This window comes from Pogoniulus pusillus, chromosome 18 (assembly GCF_015220805.1).
Source record: "Pogoniulus pusillus isolate bPogPus1 chromosome 18, bPogPus1.pri, whole genome shotgun sequence".
NCBI lineage: Eukaryota > Metazoa > Chordata > Aves > Piciformes > Lybiidae > Pogoniulus > Pogoniulus pusillus.
In genome coordinates, this window is record NC_087281.1 from 12,832,856 (window position 1) to 12,849,144 (window position 16,289).

Below are 16,289 nucleotides of genomic sequence, written 5' to 3' on the forward strand. Positions count from 1 at the left end.
GATATATTAAAACATAGCAGATAGGAGGCTTTCGTTTACAAACAACAAAAGAGATTATTGAAGATATATTGCAGCATGGGTTGGTTATGTGAAACTTTTAGTAAGGATGGGTTTGGTGACTTGAGCTGTAGCTATTACTTACCATTGTGGGATGAAGTATTTGAGTATTAGCTTTTCTTACTTGTTTATCTCAGCTAATGCCCTCCGCCGTATACCTGCACATACACACCTCCCTCCCCGCTGTATACCTGCACGTAACACACACACCCCCAAGTACAGATTGGAATGACTTTATGATAGTTTGTATATGCTTGCAAATGCCATTATGATCAGAAATCAGGGAAATGTCTTTGCCTGGTCTCAGCAGTCTGTATGGATTCAAGTTCATGAAAGGATGTTTAATTGTGTATTCTTTTTAAAGTTAAGTCTCTACTCATGAGCCAAAATCCCATGGTGACATCACCTTGTTCTCATATTTTCTGTTATGTAGGAATTTCAGCTTTGTGGGTGACACTGAGGCAACATTTACCTAAAAGATGTAGATGTTTTCTAAAATGACTTCATCACAGTTAGGAGCCTCCTGACTTGCGTAAGCTCAGATGTTAGTATTTCATGTCTTTCCCTCGGTTACTTTATGCCCTAGTTTTCATTGAGCTGTATATGAACTACAGGCTCCAGTTTCCTGAGGCAGGAGGAACAGCATGTAGTTGGGAGGATGAGGGGAAGGGATTTGTGCTTTAGTGACCCCTCTTCTCAAACTTGTCTAGTTTCCATTGTTGCTGTTAAGCTCAATGCCAAGTACAGATGTTCATCCAAATTTCAAGGCAGAAGTAATACCAGAGTCAGGTAGTAACATTTACATATTTATAGCTCATCTGTCATCTGACTTCACTGGTTTTGGGTTTTCTTTGTTTTGCTCACTAGTCCAGTATTGTTCAGCCCCTGGTATGCATACTGTAGCATGTAGTTCTTGCATTGTAACTGATTAGCTCCTATCTTTGGAATTCAAAAATTGTTGCTTGTTGAATAAGGCTTAAATCACAGTGTTGCTTCAATTAGCTAATAAAAAATATCCTGCAGGTATAATTGATTTTAAAATCTGACATGTGAAATAAAAGAGTGGTTTGGCAAGACAAGATTTGAGAGTAGCTGTGTTTGTTTTCCTTCAGTTGATACATTTTACTGTTTTCCCTGTTCTATAATCTCATGTCTACTTGAAAATCTAATGGAAGATAATTTAATTAGTCCTATGTTTAGCCAGGTTTTGCATAGGAAATGTTTTGTGGAAAGACCAATAACTTGATTACATACCTTTGATCTTAAATGTACTTGTTTCCTGCTTGGAAGAACATGAAAGGATGTTTGAGTTGGATCTGTGAGAACTTAGTTAACACTGAAAGGGGTGTGGTGAGGAAGTGACAAATAAGAGTAGAAAACTTGCAGCCTAGTGGGGTACAGTAGTTGATTTACCTCCGAAGATGTTACCTGGGTCATAGTTCAGGGATGGGAAAACTTTTGAGTAGTTTGTTTAAAACAGAACTATTTCAACAACATTGTTAGGATCATAAATGAGGGAGAAAAATATTTTAGTTTTTTTATTCAGCTTTGAAAAATCTGTCTTAAATGTAGGTGCTCAGGTGCTGTAATACTGTCTTCCACTGGTTTTTATGCTTGATGGCTCTAGGGAACAGTACCCCAAATGTACATGAAATCATAGACTGTGACTCCAGAGTCAGAATGCATGAATCAAGGTTTCTCCCTTCCTGTACTCTGCAAAGATGTACCTTTAAAAGATATGAACAATCTGTGGTTATGTTTCCAAAGTCTACTTAGTTTTGATTCTTTCTTAGAGCTAGACAGCATGAAGCAATTGTGTGAAATGCTCCACTTGTGCCCTTACTCTCTGTGTAGACCAGGCAAAGGTTGAGTAAGACAAGGATGCAAGAGGTATGGCGACATTCTGTTTATCAGATTATCTTGCCATTTTTAAGAGTATTTGCATGGTGCACTAGCAAAATGGCATTAACAAAATCAAAGGCTAATTCCAGTGTGCAAGATAATAAAGCAAATTACATTTTATTTCTCAGCTGTCACTTATGGAAAGTTTTGGGGTTTTTGGTTTTTTTTTTAGCCCTGGCTGTTGAGAAATTGAAATAATTATTTTTACTGGAAGATGGTCTTGTCTACCTTAAGTGTAACTTGCTTTCCTTTGCTTTTTAAATGTGTCTGGTCTTCTGGGAGGGGTGATTTGACCAGAACAAGGGGCAAAAGAGAATTAGAAAAAGTCTTGGAATGCAGAATGCACTTAAAGTTACTGAATTCTTTAGCTTCATCTCTTTTGTAAACAAAGAAAGTCAGAAGATATCCCTCTTTGTTTTAATTGTCTACTAGCAGCTCTGAAAACTGGTAATGGTTCTTTTCTAGGTCATGCTGCCTCCTGGTGCTCAGCATTCCGATGATAAAGGTGCTAAAGAAACTATTCTTGATGATGATGAGTGTCCACTGCAGATATTCAGGGAGTGGCCTAGTGATAAAGGTATGTCTAAAAAGTGCTAAGAGAATTTTGTTCCTTAGGTGTTGTAAGCCGCAGTGTGTACTCTCTGTAAAGTGGGAAATTTGAATGTATTTTGAAGTGTTTTGTTTTCAGACACTTTTTTAATACTAGTTGCTTTTAGAGTTGTTTACTATTTCATTCAGCACTTCATAGCAATACATTTTTTTGAGAGCAGAAGGGTTTTAGATTGTATCCTAAAGTTTTTGATTGTCTCCTGTTTAAAAGTATGCTGTTAATATTTTACATAGTTTTAAGTTAAAAATAACTGCCTAATTATCAGGAATGTAGTGAGCTGGAAGTTAATCCTGTGGAACACATAGAAGTTAATAGATATTTGTGCTTGTTTGCTGATAGTGGAACTCAAAAAGATGTATAAATACTGTGTTTCAGGAATACTAGTCTTTCAGCTGAAAAGACGGCCTCCTGATTACATCCCAAAGAAATCCAAGAAAATAACTGATGGAAAGCCATTAAAGGGGAAGGAAAGAGTTGATGGGTCTGGATATGGCTCTTGCCTTCCTCCTGAGAAACTACCATACCTGGTAGAATTAAGCCCAGGTAAGAATTCTGCTTGTCTGATAACTTAAAGTACTTTATTGTAGAATAATTGAGATTTATTTTTTCCAAAATTATGACTTTCATTGAAAGCACAAGAAAGCCTGTTGACCATTGTCTTGGTTCTAATTCAAATTTCCCAGAGACTCAAACATATGTGATAGAACCATTAACAATGTATAGGATGCTCTTCCCTCTTCCCCTTTCTTTCCCCAAGAAAAAGAATTGGAGAGAGAGAAAGCTATGCAGACCCAAATAAGTAATCTCACTGTAATTTGGAAGTTAAAAGAAGAAAAGTTTATCAATAAATAAAAGATATATAAGGTAGGGAAGTTACAAAAATATAGGGAAGGGAAAACAAGGTACAAAGTATATAAATATACAACCAGATTTGATGGCAGTGGGTTTTGTCCACCTCGTGGTGATGATGGCCATGTGGTAAGACAAAGAGCAGCAGGAAACAGGAATGGTGATGCTGGCAACAGGGAGGGCGAGAGAAAACAAACAGGACAGGAAGAAGGAGTGGGCTAACCATCACCTGGTAGTGTTCAGACCCACCCCTGGGGAGGGGTCAAAACCACCTGGGGTCAGGTTCAAGATCGCTCCCTCCAGGAGGCTTAACCCTGTACAATGATGTGAGTGAATCCCACATCAGTTGTGCTGGTGCCAGATTCTGAATTGGCGCTATCTAGGGATAGAGCTACATGCTGCTATAATGTCAGTATTTTAGTAGGGAACATTAGAAGTAAGAGAAGGGGAGAAATCATTGACTAAGACTGTGACTCTATTAGCATGGCTTCAAGTAGGAAGCTTAATGTTTCAAAACCAAAACTATTCAGTCTTCAACCTCCTTTGGATGCTGGCATTTAGAACTTGCTTAAAATGTCATCTTGCGATTTGAGGGACAGGAATCAGAAAAGCATTGCTAAAATCTGGTTTGGTTTGCACTGAGAAATATATTTTAGCATTCCTAGTAAGATATATTTGAGAGTGCTATACATTACAAGAAGGACAAGAGCATGAAACTTTAAATCAAATTGCTGCTATATATTTTTCAGCCTATGCAGAACTTTTAATTCACCATCAAGGTGGATTATATTGTGGCTGCACCGTAATTTACAATCATAATACATGATCTAGAAACAGCTAGGGGAGCTTGGTTTGTTAGTGCACAAGTGATAAAACCCATCCAACTTCTGTTGTGAATTTCTGTTGTCTTCACGTTTAAAGAATTGGATGAAGACTTTCATTTTTGATAATTAGTTACTTGCAGATATTTTTTCTGTGAAGTGTAGTTTGGATACACTGCTGTAACCAAACAAGTAGTTTACGGTTCGAAGTCTGGTTGTTTGCCTTTTAGGAAGTAAGGTTGGTGCTGAAGTAAATTGGTGCTGAAGGCTCTGACCAGAGCTGCAGACAAGACATTAAAGTTTAAATCAAACAGGGTGTTGTGTGTGTCTTTTGGTAGTGCTTTTTGGTTTTGTTTTTCTTTCTTAAAGTCAGAAGGAATTAGCAGTATGCAGAACATATTAAGTGTGTTTTGTGTTGTACATGCAGAGATTTGATTTGCATGTTAATATTTTGGGTTCTTTTAATAGTACTTTTCATTTCTTGTGCTTTAAACTTATTGTGGAACCTAGTTGCTTTAGTGTTCAAGCGTTGTGCTTGGGCAGTGTAGCAAGACATCTGATAACTGGTAGAGGAAAAACATTCTTAAATGCTACAGATGGAAACACTGTACTAAGCCCTTGCACATTGCCTGTGGGACTGACCTGTTATTCATACTTTGCTTTTAATAACTTGTTTGTTACTTTTCTAAAAACAGGGATTGTTTTGTTCAGTAGCTTTGTAGTACTGATGTCTTCTACAGTCAATGCAATTTCTGAATTTGAAATAATTTAATACACCTTTATCCTAATAACGCTGAGCAAATGTTATCTGGCTACAATTTCACCCTTTCCTGTCTTGTCTTTTCCTGCCCTCTTCTGCATGTTCTGCATGATATCTGTCCTGCTGGTGCTGCCTTCACCTGGGTCCTCTGCATGTGTTTCTAATCCCAGGGAGAAGGAATCACTTTGCCTACTACAACTATCACGCATATGAAGGTAATTCTATATTTAATACTGTCTCCCATTAATCACTAAAAACACTGCTGCCTCTAAATCTTTTGTTTCGTTTTGACAAATGAAAGACTATCTTGCTTATCTTACTTTTTTCCCCCAAGGGACTGCTTCTGTGAAATAGTTATCTTTCCTGTCAGCTTCTGTTTAATTATTCTGTATGTGAACAAACATCAAATAGGTGGTAAATGTGCTACCATGCAAAAGAGTTCAACCTTTCAGCAGAGTTTAACTAAATTTCATAGAGTAGTTTTCAAGCAGTGTTGTGGTAGAAAGAAAAATGTTGTTTGATTAATCTCATTCCATAGTTTGTAGTTAAAAGTGAATTGGGTAAATGGTATGGAGCTTAATTCTGCTTTTCAGTGTTTGGCCATATTGATGCAGTGGATGAAATCACCACTATTTTTGTGTGAAATAGTGTTTGGACCACTGATGACCTCACTTTCTGATCTTTGGTGTTCCACAACATCTTTTGGTATTTCTACTGCCTGCTTTTTGCCGTCGCCTAACATGAACAGTGTATTATACAACATTTGAAATTGATAACCTAACCTACAAACCATTCTGTATCTTTGATTGATGAGTTTAGAGTAGTGTGCAGATATGTCCTGGCTTGGCTAGGTAGACAAGATTGCAAAGCCACTTTCTTCTTGTTTGTGAAATGTCTACCAAAATATCTTTTCTAAAGTATTTTAGCATCTATTTTTCAATATATATATTGAGATTCAAACTTAGGCCTCCAGTGGCCAACTCTTTGATTCCAGTACTTTGATTTCATTAACATCATCATCCTACAGAGCAGAAAAGTTCTGCAGTGTGCTGAATCAGTAAGCACACTCTCCAGGAACACCTGACCACTTGGTTGAATCTCATTGATAAAAACACAGCTTCTTAAATCTTTATCTCAGGGTGTGAAGAAGAGGGCTTAGTATTCCAGAGTTCAGTGTGTCTTTGAAACAGTACATGTCAGGATACTTGTATATATCATAGATACAACTCCTGTAGAAGTGTCCTTCTGTCAGAACACTACCTGTATATATTCTTGTGGAATAACTGGCAGATGTCTCTTTCATGCTCTGTGCAGTTGCACAAATTGATTGGAAGTGCGTCTGGTTTATCTGCTTCTTCACAACTGCTGACGTTGCTGGGTGTATAGCTGTTTTAAAGGCTGAAGATCAGATTCCGTATGGCATGGTAGAGGATGTACTTCAGTAGCTCGTGGCTGTAAATGTGGCAGTTGGCAGTTGTCTCTCTTATCCAAGTCATGTAAATGAACCATTAGACTAAGATGAATTTGATAGCAAAAGAAACAGACTGGATAGACTGAAATGAGGCATGGCTGCACTTTGATAACAGACAGTATGAGTTATTAAGTGAGCATGGCTCATTATTTAGTTCAGGCATGTGATTAACTTCAGTTGTTCAATCATAATATTTAAAGGCTGAGTAAAATGACAAGAAGCCATTTTGTAGGATGTGATCTTCTGAGATTTATCCTGCAAATGGTAAATAATACTTATGGTCATTTAAAATCACCCAAAAGAGGCAAAACTGTAAGGCATTCCTCCCTGGACTGCTTATCAGAAGAAAATAACCCTGAGCTGTAGAATTTACAGCAATGGAAGATGCTGAGAATGTGCAGGTGTAATAACTTTTGAAGAAGAATTACAGGAGGTTGGAGAAGCTTGCAAGCTTTGTCCAGAGCAGCTTCCCTTCCCAGTCTTCATTCTAAGAACATAACTGTAGTATGGAGTGTATGTAGGGTGTAACATTCCTGAGTTTTTCTTCACCCAGAACAGTTGCTACTGTGTTTTTGTTTTGCTGGAAGTACACATCTTGTCTGAAATCTAATAGCAGAATTGACTCTTGGATTAGACGTGGTATGTCAAATCATAGAATCATAGAATTCACTTACAGTCACCAGTGAAATTGGTTTATGTATAATCTGTGAAAACTGTGTCTTTCCGTGGTAAGGATGCAATACAAACAAGTTTTGTGACTGGGTTTATGCAACTATGAGTCAACATTCACATTTCAAACAGCAGTGTTATTAAAAAACCCTTCTGTGTAGTGAACCAAAGTGAACAGTCACTCTAAGTACATCAACTCAGTGATTCACAAGACTGCATATATATTTTTGATCAACAGAAATATAAGATAGGCTTCATGGATATAGATTTTAAATGCATTACTTCACCACTGAAAAGTGAATGCTATGCCAGTTTGGAGATTATAATTTCAACTGATTTTTCTAATCCTCAACTTGAAACAATGCTAGAAAATAATATTGACTTTTAGCCAGGTTAAAAAAAATTACAAAGATAAGAGGACAGAAAACAAGCCCAAATCTGAACAAAAATGTCCATGCAAGAGACTGCACCTGTTGACCTAAAAATTAGTTAAATCCATATTTGAAAAGTAGCAGAAGTTCTTCAATCCTAAACTTAGATAGGAAGAAGTTTAAGGGATTGGTTGAGGCATTTAGTGCCATGGTCTAGATGACTGGATAGGGCTGGGTGCTAGGTTGGACTGGATGATTTTGGAGGTCTCTTCCAACCTGGTTGATTCTATGATTCTAAGATGCTCTTTGTATTGCAGCCTCTCTTTTTTAAATCTTTATTATGGAGGAGTTGGAGAGAAGGCAGAAATGACAGTGTTACTTTAGCATCTGAGAGAATTTAAGGTGGCTGTATTTTCTGAGAAATAGGGAGTACTTAATACGTGTGCTAAACACCAGCTGTGTTAGCCTGTGAAGACAGCAGCTAAATCCTCTACTTAATCTAGTGTTTCATGCAAAGTGTTACTCTGTATTTGGACAACGTGTTCTTCTGTGTGGAGGAGGAAGACAAACATTCTCTTTGACCTCATTTTCTGCAAGATGAGAATATAGGTTAATGGGACTATAAAGATAATGCCAGAAGTACTGCAGTCCTGTATATCAAAACTAAAGCTGTAAATATTTTGTAGAGATTCTTTTTTCATATTGCCCTATTTCAGTATTTGATAAATAGGAAGCATATTGGCCACCTAACAGTAGATATTGGTGATAATCTATACTTTCAGTAAGAGGTATGCAGATATCTTGTTTCCTGCATCTTTACACCCGTATTGCTATACCCACATGAGTCTTTGCTATTAATAAAAGTTGTTTTGTGTATGCTACTAATGATACAGAGAAAATTTTTCAAGGTGTGTTCAGAATAGTAGTCCTTGATTGTTTTCTCCTTTTGCACTTGTAGTAAACAGCCACTCTGAGTGAGCTCTGGCTGCTTCCAATGTCCTTTACACCACAATGCACAGCTGAGTTCCTAACAAATCTTGAAAGAATGTAGCTCAGTTATTTTTTTGTATGAACATTGATGCTCTGCAATAGAAGCAGTGTGTATTCACACTTTAATAACTTGCAAATTATTATTTGTGACTTTCTGTACAGATGGTTCTGATTCCAGAGATAAGCCAAAGCTCTATCGTCTACAATTAAGTGTCACTGAAGTTGGAACCGAAAAATTTGATGACAATTCCATTCAGGTATGGGAAAAAAAGTAGGCCTAGGTGACAGAACTGATCTGATGTCATATCTGTAATGGGTGATTGTGGAAACTAGTAAAATACTTTGTGTATGTGCTTTGAAGATGGAAGGGTAACATGTTTCTGGAATTTCATATTAGTGGTCATAACGTCTTCTCTGTTGCTTTAAGAGTAAAGTAAGGGTTTCACTATTTGAAATGCAGTATTCTTTCTTCATCACCAGATCAAGTGGTAAATATCAGTGCTTGATGGCTTATTCTCAACTCATATTTGAGTGAGATTAGGATCTCTTAAATTTATAACAGAAGTATAACTCTATAAAGTTCACGTTAGAGACTCTTGCAGCACCATGGGGCCACATTAGTGCAGTTAATTAACTTGTAAATACTTGCATGATAAGATTTTACTCATCAAAACAGCAAGTGGTAGAGCACAGTTCTGAACAGCCTATGACAAAAAAGGTGGAAGAGTTTTTATTAAGGGATTTCTGCTGCACATTAATAGTGTTTTATTTTCTCTTTTGCAAGGAAAATTAAAGTGAAGCTCAACTTTTGGTACTATTTGTACTATTTACCTGTTACATTCAAAAACAAGCAGTTACTTAGTCTGTAAATAGGGTGAATTGAATCTCAATCTTCTTGGTTTAATTTCTGCTGCTGTATAACTTACTTTATTCCATGTTAATGAATTCTGTTTCCAGTTATTTGGTCCAGGAATTCAGCCTCATCATTGTGACCTCACTAATATGAATGGAGTTATTACTGTAACCCCAAGAAGCATTGATGCTGAAACATATGTGGAAGGTCAGCGTATCTCAGAAACCACTATACTACAAAGTGGAATGAAAGTTCAGTTTGGATCATCTCATGTATTTAAGTTTGTGGATCCCACTCAGGACCATATTCTTTCTAAAAGACCTATTGATGCAAGTCTTATGGGAAAAGGTCCAAGACACAAAACTGGGTAAGTAAAATTTTTCTTCCCATTGATGTGAAAGGGAGAGCTTAAGGAGTAGAGAATGAAAGCATTAAAAACAGCCTGTAGCTAGAGTACGGCTTTAAATGAGTTCTGAGTAGCTGTTTAAGTGTATGGTAACTGTTTTAATACTGGAGCTCCACCTTGTGTTGGGTTTTTTATTTGGGATTAGCAAATGTGGTTTTCGTTATGAATTGCTCACACAAGCTTTCCTGATCCAGCTTCTAGGAAAAGTAAAGAATTCTCTGAGTATTTTCAGGGAGCCTGGTATTTTTTTACCCCCTCCCATTTGGTTGTTTTGTGTGATGTTTTGATTTTTTGTTTGTTCGTTTATGGGTTTTTGGTGTGTATTTTGTGGGTTTTTTTTGTGCTCCAAAAACTGTGTTTTTGTGGTATGGGTTTGTTTTTTGGTTTGGATTTGGGTTTTTTTTGGTGAGTGTGGGGTGGTTTTTTTTGTGTGGTTGTTTTTTTTTTTGTGGTATTTTTTCGTATAGTAACTTCTAAAATTCTAACAGAGGGATTCAGAAATTCAATAGGGTAGTCACAAGATGAGACTTTGAGGGTAGGGAATTAAATGTCTTTACGTAGCAATCGCTATGTACTGTGTGATTACTTATCTTCTATGCTCTGTTTTGCAACTACTAACAGTCCAGAAGGCCATCCTTTTTTTTCTCAGTATATTCACATTTTTGATAGGTGCATATTAAAATTACTGATTGTAGATTAGTACCTCAGTTATTTTGTTGAGTGTCTACAGAAGTACTCAAGATAAACAATCTTAAATTCCAACTGTATTGCACGGGGGGAAAATAACATTGTATATTCCATCCCCTCTGGGCCCACATGAGGCTACTATTGTAGTGTAAGTGTACTGTGGTTTAAACAATAAGCAAAGTGGCTGAGAGAGGTGTGAGAGAGATGCCTAGAAAGAGAGGCTTTTATGGCTAATCTGCTGTGTTAATGTAGATTTATATTTCAACTGATATTTTTTTTTCTGAGTTTTTATGTAGGAGTGCACCATGTGATTGTCGTAGAACCTCTCTGCAGGATTGCATCTAGCCCTTTAGCTGTTACATAATGTTTTTGCTTAAATCTTGAGTTCATTTCATTCTGCATCTAGGATGCAGATCAATAAACAAGTGCTCTTACAGGTTTGCATAGTCAGCTGCAAAGCACTGTATTGCTGCAGAGCATTACCTGGACTGCAGAATCTCTGGCAGAGGAGTATTGCAGCTTGAACAATCAAACATTGTTTTAAATCTTTAGAACAAACAGATAATACTAAGATGTGTGATCTACATTGTCAAGATTATTGAACATTAATAGCTGAGCAAAAAATTATAGTGAATCTACTGTGGTAAATACAATACCTTGAACATTTTTTATCTGTTTTTCCAAATGAAATTATTGGTACAGATATTTGTAGTGTTTTTATAAAAAGAATTACTAATGTTTTAAAAAGGGAATATTAACTGGGGTCATGTTATGCCTCTTGAATTTTAATTTCCTAAGTTTAGCTACTCTTTTCCTTGTTTTTTCAATGTTTAGCAATACAATTTCTAAAAAGTGCTTGAAATATTATTTTGCTTTTAGAGCTGTTCAGGAAACCACATTTGATTTGGAGGGAGATGTTCACAGTGGAACAGCATTACCAGCAAGCAAGGTATTATGTTATGACTAAATTAACAATAAATAAAAAAAGGTCATGTGTAAGGTAGATCAAAATTATAAAATCAGTTCTATTTGGTAAAATGTGGCCAGTTCCTCATTCTCCCCAGCCACTTCCCCTTCTGGGTGCATTATCATTTCTTCTTTTCTTCCTGCCAAACTGTTCTGTTTTAAGTTTGTATTAGCATCTGGCATGCTTTGCGTGGCAAAAGCAGTAACATCAGAAAGGGAAATTCTTCAAGCCTGCTATAATTTCTCCCCAAACTGACCTATTTGGAGGCAGAATAAATGCAAGTAGAGATGTATATTAGAAATGATACATCATTATCTCATGTATGCATGTAGCATATGACTGTCATCTGCAAGAGGGTAAGTAAATGTTTTATACAAGATGTGAATGTTGGTTTAACTCGGCTTTTAAAATTCATTGGCTATGACTTTTGACTTAATAAAGCTGCTTCACACATGTTCACTAGACAAACTCTCTGCAGTCATAGTTATAAACATTTAATGAGGTGATAATATCTTCTTACTTGCTTTCTGCACTATCTTTCTGTTAATGAATTCTGTGCCAGAGTTGGGTTTACCAAGAGCAAACAAATCAAGCAGAATGACGCAGTGGTTGATGTCTGCCTTGGTGCTGTGATCACATGCCTCAGGTGAAGTGAGGGAATGAATTATTTCAGCAGTGTGAAATGTAGAAGTCCTTTCACAAATGCATTTCCTTTTGTATTTTATTTCTACTATTATCAAATTGAAATACTTGTAAAGAAAGTTAGTGATTATTGGTGTGGCAGTGTAGGTATTAATAATAATACTCTGATAGCTTGTGAATATATTTGTTAGTCTTTTTTCTTTTCTTGCCATAGATTTCTGATTCAGTTTTTCTCCTTTCTTTGTAGCTTTGTTAGTTGCCATGTTTTCTGTTGGATGCACTATTTACCTCAAAATTGCCTAGAGCTGAAGTTGCTTACATTATTGTCTAGAATACCTCATTGTGCTAGTTTGAAGCAGGGTAGAATGTTTTGGTGAAAAGAACTAGATCATAGGCTGTGAAAGGAAAACAATGGACTTCTAAAGTGTGGGGGGGCGTGGAACACCCAAACCATCACACTCATATTCTTGTCTGACACATTAGTTACATACTTCTAGTGGAAAGCAAGAAGTTTTTAAGTTTTGGTGGCCGTGTTTTGGGTGGGTTTTGTAAATACTATTCAAGAACGTGCATGACATCTGTTAAATCACTGGTGAATCACTTGTTTTCTAACAGTTGCTCTAATGAGTTTGCTTTTTCTGTTTGGAAAAGGGGCAACAGTAACTTCAATGAAAATTGTCAGATCTAGTGCTGAGAAGTTACTAATGGATTGGCATGTCAGTACTGAAAAAGCTAGCTTGTTCAAAATATTGAGATGCACTTTGGGGAAGATTTTCTTGCATCAAAGCAAATTATTTAGTTGTAGAAATTTCATAGAAGTATTGGAACACTACATATTTTACCAGTGTTTGTTTTTTCAACTGTCATAATGAAAAATCATTGCTACACATTTTGCTGCTTAAAACAGCATGTTTTGCCCCTTCCTGAGAGTTTGAGGTAATTGGAAATCATGAGTTGAAAGCTTCCCGTTCAGGAGCTTGTGACACTGAATGAAAACAAATAAAATTCTACCTAAAAAAAATTGCATAGCCTGATTTTTCTGGTTCTTGTTTGGAAAATTATGTACTCTCTAGCAGATCAGATTTTACTTACAACATGGAGCAGAGTAGGGGTGCACAGCCAGTCTTAAATCTGATGTGCTTAATTTTGCCTCTTAATGAAAGTTTTGATTAACAATTAATTCTTTATATGCATAGCTATGTCACTTTTAAATAAAAACAACTTTTCATTGTACACTCTTGCAATGCATTAAGTAGTAGCTGCTCCTAGCTGGCCATGGACATCTTTTGAATTGCAAGTGTGCTCTTCGATGCTTCGTTGTGGTGAAAAGGCCTGCTGAGCTGCTGGATTCTCTGCTATACTCTTCTGTTTTCCCATCTTTTCGAAGCCTCAAACTGACACTTTTCATAATGCCAAGCACAATTTTAGTAGTGCCAAGCAAAAATACTGACTAATACAATGTTTGCATGCTAAGCATCTGTCCCACTGTTTTGAATTAGAGCACCAGCAGGCTGGATGGTGACAGGACATCATCGGCATCCAGCACAGCAGAGCGAGGAATGGTGAAGCCAATGATTAGAATAGAGCAGCAAGATTACCGCAGACTGGAAAGCAGGTAGGAAATACGTAGTCCATTGCTGCTTACAATGGAAAAGGTTGGATACTTTTTTTCTCATAGATCAAGCTATGTGTTTAAAATATTGTAAACTGCGTAATTTTCCCAGTGGAAAATGAGATCTCATTCCAAATAAAACCCAACTACAGCAAAAAACAAATAATTTTTTCTTTGCTTTGATATTCTTTTATTTGTAGGGGTTTTTTTTGTAAAGCCAAGCTGGTAGTCACAGCACACCATTGTTGATTTGAGGTTACACATGGTGTATGAAGGGCCTTTAGCAGAAGTACAATTACTTAAAATTTTCATTAGTCATTGGCAAGATGATGTCATTTACTCTGGAGAAGGAAATGACAGTAGTATTGTAACAAGTCCTGTGAGAGAGAATTTCAGCTACCTCTGAGTTTGAGCTTTGGACAATCATGCAATTTATAAGTACATATAATGCAACCCCCTTGATTTTTGTTTTTTTTGATGCAGTGGTTGTTATTAAGTAGATAAATGCTACCCCATTTTGCTCACAGGCCCTTTTCTTTCAGGTACAAAAGGATACTTTTCATGCCTTCCATATTTTGTTTTCAAATCCACAGCAGAAGACATTGCCTTCAAGTCATGTGGCCATTTTCTTGCTATTCATTCTCTATGTTATCATACCTTTTTTAAATGTAGGTTGTGGTCATTCTAAAGAGCTCAACTGCTTGTTAGACATTATCTTCTAATGTTAGCGTTGCTTCAAAAGCTGTCACCATTTTCTATCCTAAATAGAGGAGCCCTGATGGGATGCATCCAAAGATTCTGGGAGCTGGTTGATGTGGTTGCAAAACCTCTCTCTCACCTTTGAAAGGTCACTTCTCCTCCCTCCCCCCAAATCTTAAGAAAACTACAATCTTGGATTTCTGTCTAGATAAATTAGCTTTTAAATGTAGATGAACTGCTGTGATAAATGGATGAAAGATAAAGTGAATATACTGCAGGGTTCAAGTGCAGTGATTCAAGTTATGAATCTTCTAGTATGCAATGTCTAATACCTTTAGGTATATTCATTATTTACTGAACAAAAATACGTGGCCATCTGTGAACTGCTTATTGGTTTGGTTGGCTAAAACAGCCACACAAAGCCAAAGGGTATTTAATTTTTCTAAATGCAATTTGTCATAGACAAAGTAGTCTAGGTGAAATGAGAATGTATTGTTTTTAAATGCAATATTACCTGACACTACACTTAGAGAGGAGGAAACCCATAATCAGTATTTTATGGCCTTGCTGGACATACCCTAACTAGACTTCCAGGCTGGTTTCGCTCAAAGAACATTACTGCAGAGAGCGTTTTTCTGTAGAAGCACTAACACAAAGACAATATATACTTAAAATATATTCAATAGCAAAGCATGCTGGCATGCTGCTATCATGTCAGAAACAGAATTATTTTAACTTAAGTTTCCTATTTTCAAAGCTTAATAGGAGAGTACTTCTTCTTTTACGTGTGCTTAGAAGAAGCAGAAAATGGCATGTTAGTTGAAGGAAACTCATATTAAGGTAGCTAAAATAATTGACTTACTGCATCTGTTCCTAGAGAGCTAATTTACAAGTAAAGCTAGATTAACATTTTTTAAAAGAAGTCTTTCCTCTTCCTACTTCATTAATTTGTCTCAAAACAATTTCCAAATTTCTTTAAGCAGTCTGTTACTAATCCTTATCAATTCTGTTTTGCTGCTTTTTGTTGCATTGGAGCAAAGACTGAGAATCACATTCCTTCCTTTGTGTTGAAAGGGATCGTTCTGGTCTAAAGAAAAGGAAACAAATAATTAGCTGGAATCTATCTGGAAAGGATTTATTTGTTTGTCTTACTACCATTCCTATAATGATAAATATAAAAATTTATTTGGAGTTCTATTGTGATAATGCTGTGCGAGTAGTAGTATTCTGAACAAGTAGTTGAGCTTTCAGTTAAGAAAAGGCACTTTTGACAGTGTGGAAATAGTTGAAAAATTGTAGAATTAGAAACAGAATAAATGCTACAATTTACCAACTGACTAACCTTCATCAAGAACATGCTGTTGTCTTTGAAATGTAGCTGAACTAGCAGAAGTTTGTGCTTATTATTTTGCTGTTCTTTAACTTTCAGCTCCTCAGACCTTTGTTTTGCTGAGATCTTTTTATAATAAAGCATTATCTAGACCATATAGCTGAGTTCTCTGTTTAAGTTTTTCAACTTAAAAAAAAGAGAAAAGTACCAAATCCCAGACGTACACTTAGTGTTTTTCTTTAACTTTTACTCTTTTGACGTGAGCCTTCAAAGTTAATCTTGTGGATTTTTGCTACATGAGGTAGGATGCTAAGGTCCTGTATTTGGTTATCTCTGTTCTGTGGCATAACTAACATTTCTCAGGAGAATGAAGCTTACATAATCATATTGCATTCCTTTCTTTATCAGAGTTGCTGGGGAGAGTAAAAAGCTAAGTATTGTAATACATATGGTAAAAATGGCTATCACATGCAAAAGACCATAAGCTTTGCATATTCCCTAAAAATTGGTGCCTAACTAGATGGAACAGCTCAGTTAATGTTTTTGCTTAAGAGAGGAGTGAGCTATCTGCTTAGTGTTTTGTAGACACCAGA

The 16,289-nt window shown here is 36.4% G+C and overlaps 1 protein-coding gene across 22 annotated transcripts in view; it reads left to right on the forward strand.

Annotated features, from left to right (window-relative positions):
- AFDN (afadin, adherens junction formation factor) overlaps window positions 1-16,289 on the forward strand; it is a 129,455-nt gene that overhangs the window by 46,527 nt on the left and 66,639 nt on the right. For 17 of the 22 annotated variants that reach the window (XR_010305559.1, XM_064158420.1, XM_064158423.1 and 14 more), the window contains exons 7-13: window positions 2,425-2,536; window positions 2,945-3,112; window positions 5,170-5,214; window positions 8,663-8,757; window positions 9,458-9,720; window positions 11,326-11,395; window positions 13,555-13,670. Coding sequence is in view for 21 of the 22 variants with exons in the window: in XM_064158420.1 (XP_064014490.1) it covers window positions 2,425-2,536; window positions 2,945-3,112; window positions 5,170-5,214; window positions 8,663-8,757; window positions 9,458-9,720; window positions 11,326-11,395; window positions 13,555-13,670 (869 nt within the window). In the remaining variant the exon portion in view is untranslated. The remainder of the gene's footprint in view (window positions 1-2,424; window positions 2,537-2,944; window positions 3,113-5,169; window positions 5,215-8,662; window positions 8,758-9,457; window positions 9,721-11,325; window positions 11,396-13,554; window positions 13,671-16,289) is intronic. The other 5 variants (XM_064158431.1, XM_064158437.1, XM_064158438.1 and 2 more) reach the window with 1 other exon arrangement.